Genomic DNA, 18001 nt, shown 5'->3' on the forward strand with positions numbered 1-18001 from the left:
TTTACTAAATTACATTGGATGAGATGATAAAATATGCCAAACAAAATGCATATGCTTAATTGAATTTAAAATTGGTTGTCAAAATTAGCTCAACTGCCCAGTTGAGCTGCCTGTTAAAGGGTTATTGGTTCTTTATAGAACCTTAGGAAATTGTTATTTTTAGCACCATACAGGTTCCATTTAGAACCTGATGAGCATGGCTCTTTATTGAACCTTCAAACAAGGGTTCTATAAAGCACCAAAAATAACCCCTGTCTTGTACTATTTAGAACCACTTTTGTGTGTAGCCATTACACTTGTGTACATTACATTATAAGGAGGCAGGTGGCTGGAACTAAAACTGATCCTCACAGAGAATGACAGTGATACTGAAGTACTGTAGGGTCACAGAATAACTATGGATTTGACGTTTTTTTTAACCTGAGCATTTGACCTCAGAGCTGGGTTGTTACCTGAGGGTGCTCAGGGTCTCGTCATAGTTGATGTCAGCAGGGCTGAGGGCTGCCACCATGGCGGTGCGAGAGTTACCTCCTAATGGACAGAAAGGGGCAAAGAGGTTCATTTGGGGATGAGGGCAAGAGGAGGAAAGATTATTTAAAGGGCATCTGCAGAGGAATTCAACAAAAGAGTAAACAGTGATAAGGATGCTACATTTGACGTAGTCGGCAGGATCTGGGCTAGTAGGTGGAAAGGGGGGCCGCGGCTGGTCAGGTAGGTGAGGGAGGACTAGAAGGTAGGTTGCCAGGTCTTGTGTGCTTTGGATGTCTTATGTTTATTGATGTTTTGTTTACTGCAGCCCCCTGCAAAATAATGGGGGGGGGGGGGGGGGGGCGTTGGTTGCCCATCTTTTCCCCTGGAAACAACCAAACAGGTATTTGAAAACCAGTGGGATTTGAGTTGTAAGCTGCTTGGATGGATATGGGCATCTAATATGTTTATAGACGTGTGAATTGTTCACCGTGGAAATTATGGAAAAGTTGAATAAAATCTTTGAATCATCATCTGCAGGGGAATTAAACAAAATAGCAAACAGTGCTAAGAATGTTACAATTGGCGTAGTCGGCAGGTTCTGGGCTAGTAAGTGGAAAGTACGTACCCAGGTTCTCTCTGAGAAGCCAGGTCAGCACTGAGTCTCTATAGGGGATGTGGCTCTCCACCTTCTTCTTCTTCTTGTTCTGTTAACAGTTCATTTTAACAATTAGGATAAGGATACTGTCTCAATAAAAGTGCATTTACCTGTTGGGAAATACAAGAAGAAACGCTCGTGAATCATCTACTTCCCAATCTCTTAATACCATTTCCCCAAATATTTTCGGAGAAAAAAAATGGAAGAAGTCATTGAAATTGTGTACCTTATTTGGTGCTGAGTCCTAGAAAGAAAAAGAAGTTGACCGAACTTAATTAATTGGCAGTCTTACCAAAATTCCTTCAATGACCATACAGACAAAGAGTTGTGTACTGAAAACTATAGACTCTCACCACTTCAGCTAATGCAGAGATGACTTTCCCCAGTGTGGTCAAAGATTTATTGATATTTGCTCCTTCCTGAAAAGGAACAGATGGGGCACACTTAATCAAACGAAAAGCCTTGCGTGCAACACAAACAACTACACAGTCCACAATCTTGAGAAACAGAACCTAGAGGCTTTGTAAAGTTCATAGACATGTCAACTTGAAATGTTAACTTGAAACGGAGGAATTCATACATTGATATCACTGGGGGGTCGGATTCAGCCCATAAAGTTGACCCAAAATACCCTCTCACCTTCAGCCTGGTTCCTTTGGCTCCTGTAGAGTCTGCTCTCTCACTCCCAGCCAGATCCACCAGGCTGATCTTGCTCACCTGCAACAAGAAACTCTCTGTTATCATTTGTTTTGGCATGAATCTGCTTTGATACTCTGTATCACAGTGGGAAATGCCCAGATTCCAAATGCACAGTGGTAGCCCCAAGAAACTCTCTTTGAGGACTTATCTGTAATGAGTAGTGTTATCATGAACGATAACACAGTGGATGTCCAGATAGCATGGCAATATAGACCTCAATCATAGAGTTATAAACCATGCATAGGTCAAAGTGTTACAAAACCCTGGTGTGAGGCATCTTGAGGGATCTTCATTTGAGACAGTTTGCTACAGCAGGAAAATAATCCCAGCAGCAAGAGGAAATGTGAGTTATTTTGTGGATTATAATTAATGGACATTTTTTGTAGAGGTCAATACATTTTTCTTTAGGGCGAATCATGTCTGATTTCTTTTGGTGTGGAAATTACAAACTTTAAAAGCCCTTTGAAACCTGGAACAAGAGGGATCAAATTAAGATCCTACATCTGTAGGGGTTTATAACTCTATGGCCTCAACCTATTGCAGTAGCTTGAATATGAGGTTGAACCTGGTTATTAAGTCTGCGCAGTACCTTCTCAGATGTGTTTTCTGAATCCATGTCGTGTTTCTTCTGCGTGAAGATGATGTTGAAGACAGCATGAGAGCGGCTGCTGGTCTCGTTCATGTTGGTGGCTGCCACCGTCCTGAAGGAAGAAATAATTTAACCTTATGACATCCATCCATTCATTAATCCATCCACCTATTTATCCATCTATCCAGTCCATCCACCCCCCACATCCACCGACCCACCCATCCATCCATTCTAAGTCCCATTTACCTGGCCTTGTTGCCAGACTCCATGAGGTCCTGGATGTCATTGTAGGAGGTAACGGCCAGCTTGGACAGGTCCTCCACGTAGGGCCCCATCAGGGGGTGCTCTCTCACACGCAGATTCCCCTTGTTCTTCGGGTTCAGTAGGTCACGCACACGCTCACAGTAGATCTCCATGTAGCTCACCTGTGGAGGTTGTCAATACTCTATAGAAGTGCCAATCAAGATAACTAAGTGCCAATCAAATGTCTATTGAGCAACACCACCTTGGGGCAGAGAAGACACTCTTATCTGAACTCTTAACATATGCAGAGCAAAATTAATGGAATGCATTTAACTCGGAAATGTACACTAAAACGACGTTGGAGGCGGCTTATGGTAGAGAAATTTACATACAATTATCTGGCAACAGCTCTGTTGGACATTCCTGCAGTCAGCATGCCAATTGAGACATCTGTGGCATTGTGTTGTGTGACAAAACTGCACATTTTAGAGAGTGGCCTTTTATTGTCCCCAGCACAAGGTGTACCTGTGTAATGATCATGCTGTTTAATCAGCTTCTTGATATGCCACACCTGTCAGGTGGATGGATTATCTTGTCAAAGGAGAAATGCTCACTAACAGGGATGTAAACAAATTTGTGCATACAGTATGGGATCTTGTCTGGGATCTTTGATTTGAGCTCATTAAAAATGGGACAAACACTTTAGATTTTTGTTCAGTATGTATCACCCAGGAAGTAAAAGCCCTACCCCACTGATAAGCAGTGGGCCTGTCCTGTATAGAAGCTCATTCTCAAACCACTAGAGGGAGCACTCACCTCCACGGAGTAGGACAAGCTGTTTTCCTTATTGCTGTCACTTATCTTGGTGAAGAGATCCTCACACAGCTGGCAGACAGAGAACATGGAGGAGCATTGTTAGACTCGGCTATGAACCAGGGTTGGGGTCAATTCCACTTCAATTCCATCCAATTAAGGAAGTACACTGAAATTCCAATGATCTTCAATGCTTTTCAATTAGGAAAATGTGGAATTGGAATTTGTTTTAGTGTCTGAATTGACTGGAATTTAAATGGAATTTACCCCAACCCTGATATGAACACAGCATATGCATTATCAATTAAAGGCTTTGATGTTTTTGGCATAAAGCTAAATGGGTTTCCAAATATCCCGTATCTGACATGATGAAGTAACTTTACATTATATGATGTTTAACTACATTTTGTCATTCATTCATTCATTCATTCATCCATCCACCCATATATCCATCCATCCATCCTTCCACCCATCCTTCACCCTTCCACCCACCCATCCATCAACCCACCCTTCCATCCACCCATTCACCCTTCCATCCATACATCCATCCACTCTTCCACCATTAACCCATCCACACTTCCACCCATCACACTTCCACTCACCCAATCATTCATCCATCCATCAACCCACCCTTCCATCCACCCACCCATCCATCATTCCACCATTACTCCATCCACACTTCCACCCATCACCCTTCCACCCACCCACCCATTCATCCATCCATCAACCCACCCACCCATCCATCATTCCATCCACCCAGCCATCCAACCATCCAGATTACCAGAGGGATGATGCCTTGCTGATCCTTCTGGTCCTGCTTGCCCATCATGGTGTAGCTCTTCCCAGATCCAGTCTGGCCATAGGCAAAGATACAAACATTGTATCCCTCAAAGGCATGCAGCAACATCTCCTCCCCAATGTCCTTGTACACCTGCTTCTGGGAATGATAGTTGATGTCCTCCGGCTGCAGAGAGAAAGACAGTGTTTGAGTATGAATACACCGTTAGTTAGCTATTACGGAGTGAATGCAGAGCTCATGGCTTGCATGGTCTTGAAACACATGATATTCAAGTCTTTCAGGTGTATGTGGTGAAACTCACTGTTGTGTGTGACCAGTAAGAGTAGTCGAAGTTATAGCTCTTGTTCTCCTTCGGCTGTTTGGGGTTTATGATTGCTAAAAGCACAGACAACAAGTAAACAAAGGTTAGAGAAGTGCCCAGACCAAGCCCATAAACTAGCAGAAAGTAAGCTATGGTGAAACACTGTGTAGTTCTTGGCTATGGCAGACCAAATGTAAATAGCAACTAGAAAGAGTCTTTGGCTGGCTACATAGATATAATTAGTGCAAAATGCATTGTCATCATTTTAGGGATAATTGTAGACCTGGTGGAATCTGAAATTAGGCCAGGCGTTTGGGGAAATCTGAGCAAGTGCCTCTCTGTGAAGGCTTGAATGGCCAAAGCACAAACGTTGATCATGCTCCTGTTAGCAGCCACTGTCTGTGGCCCATATACACTGAGTTAAGAAAACATTAGGAACACCTTCCTAATACTGAGTTGCACCCCCTTTTGCCCTCAGAACAGCCTCAATTAGTCGGGGCATGGACTCTACAAGGTGTAGCAAGCGTTCCACAGGGATGCATGTTGACTCCAATGCTTCCCAAAGTTGTGTTTTGGCTGGATGTCCTTTGCATGGTGGACCATTCTTGATACACACAGGAAACTGTTGATCGCGAAAAAAAAACAGCAGCGTTGCAGTTCTTGACACACTCAAACCTTTCCGCCTGACTCCTACTACCATACCCTGTTCAGAGGCACTTAAATCTTTTGTCTTGCCCATTCACCCTCTGAACGGCACACATACACAATCCATGTCTCAATTGTCGCAATGCTTAAAAAATCCATCTTTAACCAGTCTCCTCCACTTCCATCTACACTGATTGAAGAGGATGTAACAGGTGAAAATCAATAAGGGATCATAGCTTTCACTTGGATTCACCTGGTCAATCTATGTCTATGTACCTACACTGAGTGGTTTTGTGTACTCAGTGTAGGTACTGCAGTGATGCAATAGTGATGATGTTCCTCTGGTTAATACAGCAGCATCCTCAGTGGTGACTGACCTATGATGATGTCACTTATGCACTTCAATAGACTGGGTTTGTGGGTTATATATTGTGCATCAGGTATTCATAGGGATATGTGATCAGCCAAATTGGAAGTCTTTGTTGTGTGGAACAGAATAATGTGGTTCAGTCCTCCTGAGACAGTTGCATCCAAGAGAGAGGACAACTATTTCCTATCGTATTTTCTAGTTCCTCATCCTTGTTCGCTTGTATTGACTGGAAAGGTGAAATTGAAGAGGATGGTTGATATTGCTATTTGCCGTCCTCCCTATTACTTTCAACGGTCCAGTACTTTCACATCAGTCAGGAAGAGGAAAGGAAGCCATTTTTGAGTATTCCGAATCTGTGCCATGCTAAAGACTGTGGGAATGAGGTCATCATCAGACCGTTGACAGGCACAAAGAAGCAGAATATGACACACACACACACACACATATCATCTGACCTAGCGTCTCAGCTGAGACAGAAACAACGAGGCCTTTTGGACCCTCTGGGCCATGTGATGAGGGATGAGAAGCTCTAGAGGGGACCCCCACAAACACATACACACAGAGAGAGGCTCTCAGTTCTCATTGGAGCCTTTGTCTCATGTGTTGCACGCCTCACTACCCACCATCCTGTCGCTTTCAAGCATGTGTTCCGAGCACCAAGCAGAAAATGGCAGAAGCGCAATGTTTCAGTGATTCTCTACAGTAGAGATGATCGGAATCCACCATGAAGGGTCTATGTTGTGATGAATTTATTAAAATAAGCTTGAGATGGTGTTAGATGGAATGCATAATAGCACCTCCAAAACCATTTAAAATGCCATATGAGGCTGTCTCCTAAAAGCCCAATCTAAAGCAGACCACATTAGTAAATATTTCATCAAACTACATTCATTATTGATGAGAACATCTCTGCCTGGAGTTATCAGACTGGAAATGCTGTATATCCCAATGGAAGGCCTTTCGAGGATTCATCAATACATATTCCAGAGACATTACTAGTATAGAACATTACCTACATAGACTCTAATATTTCCCCTACCAGTACGTAGGCATGGCGGGCCCCAAATCACTTCCTCATCAGTTGACTTGGCCCAACTAAAATATTTTAGGTTTGAAATACTTCAATAGAAATGTTTTGTTTTGGTTGTGGTAGCCCAACCCTGGATAGGCCTTCTGATTTGGGGGCCAATTAACATCCATCCCAGGTTAATCAAGAAGTAACCTAGAAACGAAAGAGCAAAGCTCAGAGTGACCTCAGGTCCATGTGTTTTCTTACACCAATGACAATATAATAGACATTTCTTATCATGCAAATATGCAATACTCACTTGTGGTGTTCCCTGACATCTGGATGATGCACTTGCTGTCCTTCCCGATCTCTCGAGAGTTGAAGGGACGGACCCGGACGGCCACCTTCACTGAAGCCCCCGCCATGATGCCTGTCAGTGGGGGGATGCGCCCGCGACTATAGAGGGGCTCAGTCAGGAGGGGCTTGTCACCAGGTAGATGCTTAACACCTGTGGAGAGGGAAGCCATAGTGAGATGGTGATTTGATTGAAGATCTAATTTGAACGAATTTGTAATGCCATCATCTAAGAAAAGACTGCGCACGCACAAAAATATTGAGGTGTATAAACTTGGCGTACGCCATACGTATGCGCATGTTTCCCGTTATGAATCAGACATGTCGTGAAACTGTGAACGAGCATTATACACTCTTAGGGAAAAAGGTGCCAAGTAGAACCATACAGGGTTCTTCGGTTTGTCCCCACAGGGGAACACCTTTTGGTGCTGGGTAGAACCCTTTGCAGAGGGTTCTATCCAGAACCCTCTATGTAGGGTTTTTCAAGGAACCCCATGCATAAAATATGGTTCTGCCTAGAGTCGTCTATGAATGGTTCTACCATGAACCATTTTATCATCTAAAGGTTCTTCCTAAGCCATCTACGAAGGGTTCTAACGAAAACACTTTTTATGAATGTATAGAGCCCATCAGCCTTATTATGACAATACATAATATTTACTGTATCAGAAGACCTTTCTTTAAGGGCCAAGTTTTATCCTAACACAGTGATGTTAAGAATCTCCTGGTTTACAATGTTGGCTTATAAAGTGATGTGTAATTCTTACTGCAATCCAGCCAGAGTTAGGATATCCAACAAGTGGAATTGTTAATCACCCGCAACCTGCATTCTCGACTGCCAAGGTAGGGAATATGGAATATTGAGACTACCTCAAACATCTAAACTGTCTCAACCATCTCAGTAACGGGTGCCATAAATCCAATTACTAACAGAGTGGATTCGTTTAGAAAACTGTATGTTATTTATATTTGTGCAACATAAAATGTATCAACCAATCAATGTACATGCAAAAACACAGATATTACAGTAAAACAAACCATTCTGAAACACTACCTGTAATAGAGCATGCTGGGACAAATTATATATGGGTCTTTGTAGAACACTTCTTGCCTTCCAAGGAATCATCAAAGACTTCCAAAAACAGTTCATATGATGTTAATAAAGGTTCTAGGTAGTTTTCCAAAAAGGGTTCTTCTGATCAAAACGGTTCTTGGTAGAACCCTATCCCTCCGCAAATAACCCCTTTTATAGTGACAATAACACCCGTATTTTCTGTATACTGGGGAGGAATTGGAATTAGGCCAAGACTGTATCTAAGGAAATAGCATTGCATGGCGAACTTGATCAAATGTCTTTAGAGATGTTGGCAGAATGTTTTCTTTTGCAGTGACATTTGCTGTATCTGACCGTTTCTGAAAGACAACAACAAGTGCACATTGTTGTGAACCTGTAAACAGATTGTTTTAATTCAATAATGTTTTGTATTTACTTTTTCGTGAACCTAAATATGCTGCACTGTCTGCGAATTCTGAAACATTTTCTACTTTCTAATCTAAACTAGCCTACAGTAAGCCCACATACAGTGGTAGCCTACACACATCAATGCAAAAGATCAACTGTCTGTTCACCTGTGAAATTCTACTGTATGTAAACCGCACTCTCTTTCGGACATAAAAATGTGAAATTATAATATTGAATAGGCACAATGAGAGGTGCGCTCAATAATTTGTTGTATGGCTACTTGGGGAATATGAACTCATCGTGGCCATAAAAGTTGAGGAATTTATTTTGCAATGGTTATGATACATGTACTATGTTTATAAGTGAAATATTGTCTGCTCTGGAAATTTGACAGTACAGTATTCAGACGTAGCCTACAAAACGTCAATGGAAAAGGTGAACTGTCTCGGATCAAATAGAGCAAAATACTTTAAATAGCTTATCTATTTACTACTGTAATCTGGGTGCAATTAAATGAGAGATGGGACAAATGGTAACCTATCTTAACTTGTTGAAGGCCTATAGGCTATTTCGCGAATAGGAAAACATCACAGTCAGAAAAGGTGAGGAATTTATTCTGCAATGATCATGGAAATGAAATAAGTCATAGGAAATAAATGCCTATTTCCCACTCTCCCACCCCGGCGCACGACGTAGCCGGTTTACTAAGCGCCAGTCCTGGCAATCCAGAATTACACACACCTGGCAACCATCATTACGCACACCTGGCAACCATCATTACGCACACCTGGCAACCATCATTACGCACACCTGCGCCCCATCATTATACACACCTGGACTTCATCACTGCCTTGATTACTTCCCCTTTATCTAGCACTCTGTAGCCTCATTCAACAGACAGTATTGGTTCTGTTTTCTTGTCCAGACTGCTGCTCTTGTTTTGTATCTTGCCACATTAGTTATTATTAAACTCACCAACTGCACCTGCTTCATGACTCCCTATGTCTCTGTTACAATAGATTTTCACTTTTCTCACTAACAGCAAATTATTGCACCTTGCTATTATATTTATCTTCCTGTTTTTTTGTTAGGAAAACGAGTGTCATCATACTGTATATCGTTATTAATATACACCTAATGTGTGATAACTAGCAAATTAATTAGCAAACTAACGTCAGCCTGCCTAGCTGGAGTTTCTGAAGAAGGAAAATGTTTTATTTGTACAATTTCCAAAAGATAAACAAACAAAAACATTTATGAGACGTGTTTGTGCTGTCATTAGTAGCACAATTTCTAACTTATTTGCATTTATTTTTACTTACACTTGTATGTTGACTTCTCCATTTGTCACGTTCTGACCATAATTTGTGTGTTTTCCTTGTTTTAGTGTTGGTCAGGACGTGAGCTGGGTGGGCATTCTATGTTGTGTGTCTAGTTTGTCTGTTTCTGTGTTTGGCCTGATATGATTCTCAATCAGAGGCAAGTGTTAGTCATTGCCTCTGATTGGGAACCATATTTAGGTAGCCTGTTTTGTGTTGGGATTTGTGGGTGATTGTTTCTTGTCTTTGTTTCTATGCACCAGATAGGACTGTTTTCGGTTTTCACATGTATTGTTTTGTAGTTAGTTCATGTTAAGTGTCTCTTATTAAAGAACCATGAACTATAACCACGCTGCGTTTTGGTCCGCCTCTCCTTCCCAGGAAGACAACCGTTACAGAATCACCCACCACAACAGGACCAAGAGGCGTGGTGACAGGCAGCGGCAGCAGGAGCAGCGCAAGGAGGAATGGACATGGGAGGATGTTTTGGACGGCAAGGGTTGCTACACTTGGGAGGAGATCCTGGCGGGAAAGGATCGCCTTCCATGGGAACAGGTGGAGGCAGCTAGGAGAGCAGAGGCAGCCGGAGAGAGGAGCCGGCGATACGAGGGATCACGGCTGGCAAGGAAGCCTGAGAGTCAGCCCCAAAAATGTATTGGGGAGGGGCACACAGGAAGTATGGCGAAGCCAGGTAGGAGACCTGCGCCAACTTCCTGTGCTTACCGGAGGGCGAGAGAGACCGGGCAGGCACCGTGTTATGCTGTGGAGTGCACGGTGTCCCCAGTGCGGGTGCATAGCCCGGTGCGGTACATACCAGCTCCTCGTATCGGCCGGGCTAGAGTGGGCATCGAGCCAGGTGTCATGAAGCCAGCTCTACGCATCTGGTCTCCAGTGCGTCTCCTTGGGCCGGCGTACATGGCACCAGCCTTGCGCATGGTGTCCCCGGTTCGCCTGCACAGCCCAGTGTGGGCTAATCCATCACGCCGCACTGGCAGGGCGACCGGGAGCATTCAACCAGGTAAGGTTGGGCAGGCTCGGTGCTCAAGAGCTCCAGTGCGCCTGCACGGTCCGGTCTATCCAGTACCACCTCCACGCACCAGCCCTCCGGTGGCAGCTCCCCGCACTCGCCCTGAGGTGCGTGTCCTCGGCCCAGTACCACCAGTGTCGGCACCACGCACCAGGCCTACAGTGCGCCTCGTCTGTCCAGCGCTGCCAGAGCCTTCCTCCTCTCCAGCGCTAGCAGAGTCTCCCGTCTGTCCAGAGCCGCTAGAGTCTCCCGTCTGTCCAGAGCCGCTAGAGTCTCCCGACTGTCCAGAGCCGCTAGAGTCTCCCGTCTGTCCAGAGCCGCTAGAGTCTCCCGTCTGTCCAGAGCCGCTAGAGTCTCCCGTCTGTCCAGAGCCGCCAGAGCCGCCAGTCAGCATGGAGCCGCCTTAGCCGCCAGTCAGCATGGAGCCGCCAGAGCCGCCAGTCAGCATGGAGCCGCCAGAGCTGCCAGTCAGCATGGAGCCGCCAGAGCCGCCAGTCAGCATGGAGCCGCCAGAGCCGCCAGTCAGCATGGAGCCGCCAGAGCCGCAATTCAGCATGGAGCCGCCAGAGCCGCCAGTCAGCCAGGATCCTCCAGAGCCACCAGTCAGCCAGGATCCTCCAGAGCCGCCAGTCAGCCAGGATCCTCCAGAGCCGCCAGTCAGCCAGGATCCGCCAGAGCCGCCAGTCAGCCAGGATCCGCCAGAGCCGCCAGTCAGCCATGATCCGCCAGAGCCGACAGTCAGCCAGGATCCGCCAGAGCTGCCAGTCAGCATGGAGCCGCCAGAGCCGCCAGTCAGCATGGAGACGCCAGAGCCGCCAGTCAGCATGGAGCCGCCAGAGCCGCCAGTCAGCATGGAGCCGCCAGAGCCGCCAGTCAACCTAGGATCCTCCAGAGCCACCAGTCAGCCAGGATCCTCCAGAGCCGCCAGTCAGCCAGAATCCGCCAGAGCTGTCAGTCAGCCAGAAGCTGCCAGAGCCGTCAACCAGCCTGAGCTACCTCTCAGTCCTAAGCTACCCCTCAGGCCTGAGCTATCCTTCAGTCCTGAGCTACTGGGGGGGGGGGGTACTGTCACGTTCTGACCATAGTTCTTGTGTGTTTTCCTTGTTTTAGTGTTGGTCAGGACGTGAGCTGGGTGGGCATTCTATGTTGTATGTCTAGTTTGTCTGTTTCTGTGTTTGGCCTGATATGGTTCTCAATCAGAGGCAGGTGTTAGTCATTGTCTCTGATTGGGAACCATATCAGGTAGCCTGTTTTGTGTTGGGATTTGTGGGTGATTGTTTCTTGTCTTTGTGTCTATGCACCAGATAGGACTGTTTTCGGTTTTCACATGTATTGTTTTGTAGTTAGTTCATGTTAAGTGTCTCTTATTAAAGAACCATGAACTATAACCACGCTGCGTTTTGGTCCGCCTCTCCTTCCCAGGAAGACAACCGTTACACCATTGATGTTGTTTTCGGGGGCGTTTCAGGCCCCGGAGTGAACATAATTATACACTCGCAAACACGACTATAAACGAGGGCTGAGGGGCTTACGAAGATGTTCAGCGCCAGTAGCTAGTGCCAACAACAGGCAGTATTTAGCAGTCATAGCAAGTAAACCCTTTCTGTAACCGTTACTGGGAATGTTGTTGTAGTTAAGGATGCATTGGTCTTCAAATGAACCTGGATTTGTTACAAGATACCGTTCTGATGTATCTCTGCACATCTCTGGCTAGTGCATTGCTATGTTCACAGTAACTTGCCACTAGCTTCCTGTAAGTTACTGTAAAATTCTGAGCAATGACAGCGCAACACGGGTAAAAAAAGAAAGTAAATGCAACTGTAAGCATGTTAGCATTTGTGTAGCAATTGGACTTCTAGAGGCCTGAAAGTCTTCCAAACTGGCTGGGATTACAGTGCAAAACAGATCAAAATGACACAGATATATATTCAACCATTTGAAGTTTAAGACCTGCTGTCACTGATGTGTTCTTTATACACCTTAAACAGCTAGAAAACTACTCCAACATATCAATTGGTACACAGCATTCTCAATAACGGGTGCATGAAATAACTTACAAGGCACGCCTCAAAATAAGTTAATGAGCCAGTGATGCTTTCCCCTCCCACAACATTTTCCTACAATACACTATATTTTAGAGAATGCTGCAGTAAATATACAGCAGACAGTACTTTATTGTTAAATGTTACTGTAATAAAAGTACAGCAATTGCTAACATCAAATATGTAATTATATATATCAGCATACCAATTTGGCGTTTTATTTCACTTGAACTTGTTTCACTTGAACAATTCAATGGGGTTTATTGGCATGGGTAACATGTGTTTACATTGCCAAAGCAAGTGAACTAGACAATCAGAAATGAACAACAAACACTACACTCACAAACATGGCAAAGGGATAGAAACATTTGTCATATAGTGATTATATACAGTCTTGTAAAATTGAGCAAACACATCTCATTTACATTGGTACAGCACTCTCACTAACGGGTGAAACAAATATAGCCTCTTACAAGGTATACCTCCAAATTTGTGAGAAGGGTGCAAATTGTGGACTGCAATTTTAGGGAGTTCTGGCACGTGGGCATTCCTGCATCTTCAGGAACCTCTCTTTGTACTTACAGTGCATTCGGAAAGTATTCAGACCCCTTCCCTTTTTCCACATTTTGTTACTTTACAGTCTTGCTCTAAAATGGATTAAATATTTTTTTCCCTCATCAATCTACACACACAACCCCACAATAACTGAGCAAAAACTGGTTTTTAGATTATTTTTGCTCATTTATTTCTAAATAAAAACAGAAATACCTTATTTACATAAGTATTCAGACCCTTTGCTAGGAGACACGAAATTGAGCTCTGGTGCATCCTGCTTGCATTGATCGTTCTTGAGCTGTTTCTACAACTTGATTGGAGTCCACCTGTGGTAAATTAAATTGATTGGACATGATTTGCCTATATAAGGTTCCACAGTTGACAGTGCATGTCAGAGCAAAAACCAAGCCATGCGGTCGAAAGAATTGTCCGTAGAGACAGGATTGTGTCGAGGCACAGATCTGGGGAAGGGCAGGAAAAAAGGTCTGCAGAATTGAAGGTCCCCAACAACATAGTGGCCTCCACCAATCTTAAATGGAAGAAGTTTGGAACCACCAAGACTCTCCAGGGGCTGGCCGCCCGGCCAAACTGAGCAATTGGTGGAGAAGGACCTTGGTCAGGGAGGGTGACCAAGAACCTGATGGTTCCTATGTGGAGATGGGAGAACCTTCCAGAAGGACAACCATCTCTGCAGCACTCCACCAATCTGACCTTTACTGTAGAGTGGCGACACGGAAAACACTCCCAAGTAAACAGCACATGACAGCCCGCTTGGAGTTTGCCAAAAGGCACCTAAAGGACTCTTAGACCATGAGAAACAAGATTCTCTGGTCTCATGAAACCAAGATTGAGCTCTTTAGCCTTAATGCCAAGTGTCACGTCTGGAGGAAACCTGGCACCATCCCTACGGTGAAGCATGGTGGTGGCAGCATCATGCTGTGGGGATGTTTTTCAGCGGCAGGGACTGGGAAACTAGTCAGGATCGAGGGAATGATGAACTGAGCAAAGTACAGAAAGATCCTTGATGAATATCTGCTCTAGAGCGCTCAGGACCTCAAAATGGAAGGTTGGAAGGTTCACCTTCCAACAGGACAATGACCCTAAGCAAACAGCCAAGACAATGCTGGAGTGGCTTCGGGACAAGTCTCTGAATGTCCTTGAGTGGCCCAGCCAGAGCCCGGACTTGAACCCGATCGAACATCTCTGTGCAGCGACGCTCTCCATCCAACCTGACAGGACCTGCAGAGAAGAATGGGAGAAACTCCCCAAATACAGGTGTGCCAAGCTTGTAATGTCATACCCAAGAAGCTTGAGGCTGTAATCGCTACCAAGGTGCTACAACAAAGTACTGATTAAAGGGTATGAATACTTATGTAAATGTGATATTTCTTTTTTTATATAAATTAGAAGAATTCCTAAAAACCTGTTTTTGCTTTGTCATTATGGGATACTGTGTGTAGATTGATGAGGAGAAAAAACAATTGAATCCATTTTAGAATAAGGCTGTAAAGTAACAAAATGTAGAAACAGTCAAGCGGTCTGAATACTTTCCGAATGCACTGTAGAACGTTACATTTTTAAGCTAGGACAGGCGGGAGACTTTGGGCGCTCCAGTACAGTAGATGGCGTTAATGCACAATAACGTTGGATGCCGATAAACCCCAGAGAAGAAGGGGAGGGGGCGACAACGGTAGTTAGCTAAACATACACCAGTAGACAGTGTCCTTTGTCCTCGCCTGTCGGGCGCAGTTTTCTCGCAGTTCTGTTAATGACGGCAGGGGTAGGTGTTCAACAGGAGAGAGCGAAGGACACTGTGTGCTAGCTTAGCCAGCTAGTCTGGTAGTCCGGGAGGCGGTGGCGACATTGTGTGCTCGCTAGCTAACTAACTAGCTAGCTAGCACATGGTGTCCCTAACGAGCAAGTTAGCTTGTTAGCACACCGTGTCCCTAACGAGCAAGTTAGCTAGTTAGCTAGCTACACAGTGTCACCCCAGCCTACGGTGCTAGCGGGGGGCTGTTCATGAAGAATCAATGGAATGCTTGAGGGGGAATGCCCACATGCAGGAATGCCCCAAATTGCGGGCCCATTATTGAAATGTGTTAATGGAACACAACAATACCATGAACCCGAAAAATGCTTTTGGCACTCCAAAATTACAGTATGGTACAATATTATTGTACTGGGAGTACTGAATTACAGTATATTACTGTAGATTTACAGGGAAAGGTTTTTAAATTCACAAAACAGTTTCTCACTGTATTCTGTGGGTGGTACTGTGTTTCAGTACATATCTAACAGTACAGTAGCCAGTGTGTTACTGTAGATATACAGAACAAATACATACATATTTGTATATATTGGTATGTAGACTACTGTATTATGTAGGGTACAGCATTCTAACTAATGGGTGCAAGAAAATATAGCCTTTTACAAGGCGCACCTCAAAATATGTTAATGAGACAGAGATTATTTTGCAAACCACATTTTCCCACAATGCATCATAATTCACAGTATGCTGCTGTAGATATACAGCAACATAGGTAATACAGTATTTTAGTACAGTATTTTAATTTGTCAATTTAAAGCAATGTGTAGCACTACATAGCCTGCTTGCTAGCACCAACATGAGGGCAAACTAGCGTGGCTATCTGTACAATCGATCACTGCTCTTATTTATTTTCATTCTCGATGGGTATTTAAATATTTTAGTCTACAACGCAGCAGCTGACAATGCCAATATGTAGCCTAATTAGGGCCTGCGTCGGTAGGCCTATTGACCAAATAATGTCCCATCCATTACAAAATAGTTTGGCTTGTTACGTTTCATGATTTCCTTGATTCTACAGAAATCAATAGGCTATCAACCCAATGTGGTTGCGAAAAATCTCCCCAGTCATATCTTTCATGTGCACACCGTCAGAACACATATTTTTGCCAGCATCACAAAACATACAGCACGCAAAAAAAAAAATGTAATAAATACATAAATTACATAATTGACAAATATTATGCACCGACCTAGTTCGTGGTTTTCTGTTTACACTCGAAAAGACCGAAAATTCATAACGTAAATATTGTCTTCTCCAACATCTTGCGCTGCCGCACCTCAATGCAAACGCACTGTCAAAGCAAAAGGCCATCACTCCATTTGGTGCTATGCTATTCGCCCACTGTAAATATCGATGTCATTGAATTCATCCGCCCATAAATTCATCCCTGCGACACGTTAAGCAAATTCAGGATTATCAGATGTAGTTGTTTGTTTTGACTGTGAATCAGATTGAATTAAATAGGCTATTGACAAGGTTATTCTGTAAACCTGTAAAAACAATTGTTTCAACCCTGAGAAAGAGCGGAGCACCACCCTTGGTTCCCCACTGCGTCAACCCAAGGCCATGATCAAAAAACAACATCTCATCAGAAAATAACACATCTCAATCGTTTTACCTAACCACCTCGAATTCGACGACAGCAGTGGGTTCCTCCTTGATATGTTTTCCTCCCGTCGATATCAGCTAACAGCCTCCCTCGGTGTATCCATGCAGGGAGTATCCGCCCCGAGCAATAGAAAGAGACACAGAGCTAGACCACCCCAGTCAGGGCTATTGGTGAATGGGTTCTAACAGGGCCTGGTACACAGTAGCACGTCAGTCTGTCTGCCAGCAAGCCAGACATGGGTATGGTAGGGTAGGGGAATAGACAGGGAGGAGAGAGGAGAGGAATTAGGCTAGAGCTAGATGGATGCAGGAGGCGAGCTCAGAAGAGAACGACCTTTGGTTGGTCCACAGTAAAAATGACTCAGGTGCCTCAGCCAAGGCTGCTGGGAGTCAGTGATGACATCGGCATCATCATAGTGGGAGCAGGCAGTAGAGCAGTTATTTAAGAAGAAAAAAATGTATTGCAACAATAATAACAATATTACACATCAATACAGTGTAATATAATGGGGGGAATTAAATAATAGAACCCAGTGATGCAACACAGAGAAGGGAGGAGGGAGGGGGAAACTGAGGGAGAGAGCAAACAGGGAATGAAAAGGCTGGGATGGATAGGAAATGGCTAGGGATCCATGTGTTGCCGCCATGATACAAAGAACAGATACAGTACTTTGAGGTGGGGTAGATCTCATTGGTGTCTCACTAAGCTAAACAGTAGAGAGTAACGTTGTAATTCTATCCCGGGGTCAATGCATGTGCACATACAGTACCACACCAAACATGCATCCACTGGCTGTTCAGTGAATGAAGTCTTTGTTGTTCGAGATCAAGTATTCAGCTGTGTGGACACCAGTCAACAATTTGGGTCATTGTTTCTGGCAAATATGGTTTCTTTGTCTAGTGACACAAAGGATTTGTGTTATTACACTGGACTGCAACACGAATACAGAGTAGAGAGCAGAGATATGTTCGAAATGTTCTAAGAAGTCACCATGTAATTCCCTGTATTTGTATTTCCGTGAGTGATCTCTGTGAAGTAAATATATTCATGGGATCTTCCTCCTTTCAAGACACTGTAGTTCTCTTCCGAGATATTCTAATGAAGCTCTTTCTCAAATCAACTTAATACGTCATCATTTTGAAATAACAGTATCCTTGATCATATGCTCTATCAGAGCCCGGTATCACAACCGGCCATGATTGAGAGTCCC

The 18001-nt window shown here is 44.2% G+C and overlaps 1 protein-coding gene across 50 annotated transcripts in view; it reads right to left on the minus strand.

The window, feature by feature from the left end:
• kif1ab (kinesin family member 1Ab) overlaps positions 1 to 17182 on the minus strand; it is a 55682-nt gene extending 38500 nt beyond the window's left edge. For 46 of the 50 annotated variants that reach the window (XM_036985642.2, XM_036985641.2, XM_090181945.1 and 43 more), the window contains exons 1-12: positions 16801 to 17182; positions 6914 to 7102; positions 4571 to 4644; positions 4252 to 4434; positions 3474 to 3542; positions 2661 to 2839; positions 2415 to 2526; positions 1766 to 1843; positions 1480 to 1545; positions 1353 to 1370; positions 1097 to 1175; positions 453 to 531 (exon numbers count right to left, since the gene is read on the minus strand). In XM_036985642.2, coding sequence (XP_036841537.2) covers positions 453 to 531; positions 1097 to 1175; positions 1353 to 1370; positions 1480 to 1545; positions 1766 to 1843; positions 2415 to 2526; positions 2661 to 2839; positions 3474 to 3542; positions 4252 to 4434; positions 4571 to 4644; positions 6914 to 7019 — 1043 coding nt within the window. In that variant the 5' untranslated portion in view covers positions 7020 to 7102; positions 16801 to 17182. Of the gene's footprint in view, positions 1 to 452; positions 532 to 1096; positions 1176 to 1352; positions 1371 to 1479; positions 1546 to 1765; positions 1844 to 2414; positions 2527 to 2660; positions 2840 to 3473; positions 3543 to 4251; positions 4435 to 4570; positions 4645 to 6913; positions 7103 to 16371; positions 16753 to 16800 lie in introns of those variants that run through there. The other 4 variants (XM_090181950.1, XM_090181952.1, XM_090181926.1 and 1 more) reach the window with 1 other exon arrangement.
• Positions 17183 to 18001: the final 819 nt, after the last annotated feature.

The sequence above is a fragment of the Oncorhynchus mykiss genome, chromosome 8 (genome assembly GCF_057628025.1).
Source record: "Oncorhynchus mykiss isolate SJ-2025 chromosome 8, ASM5762802v1, whole genome shotgun sequence".
Taxonomy (NCBI): Eukaryota; Metazoa; Chordata; class Actinopteri; order Salmoniformes; family Salmonidae; genus Oncorhynchus; species Oncorhynchus mykiss.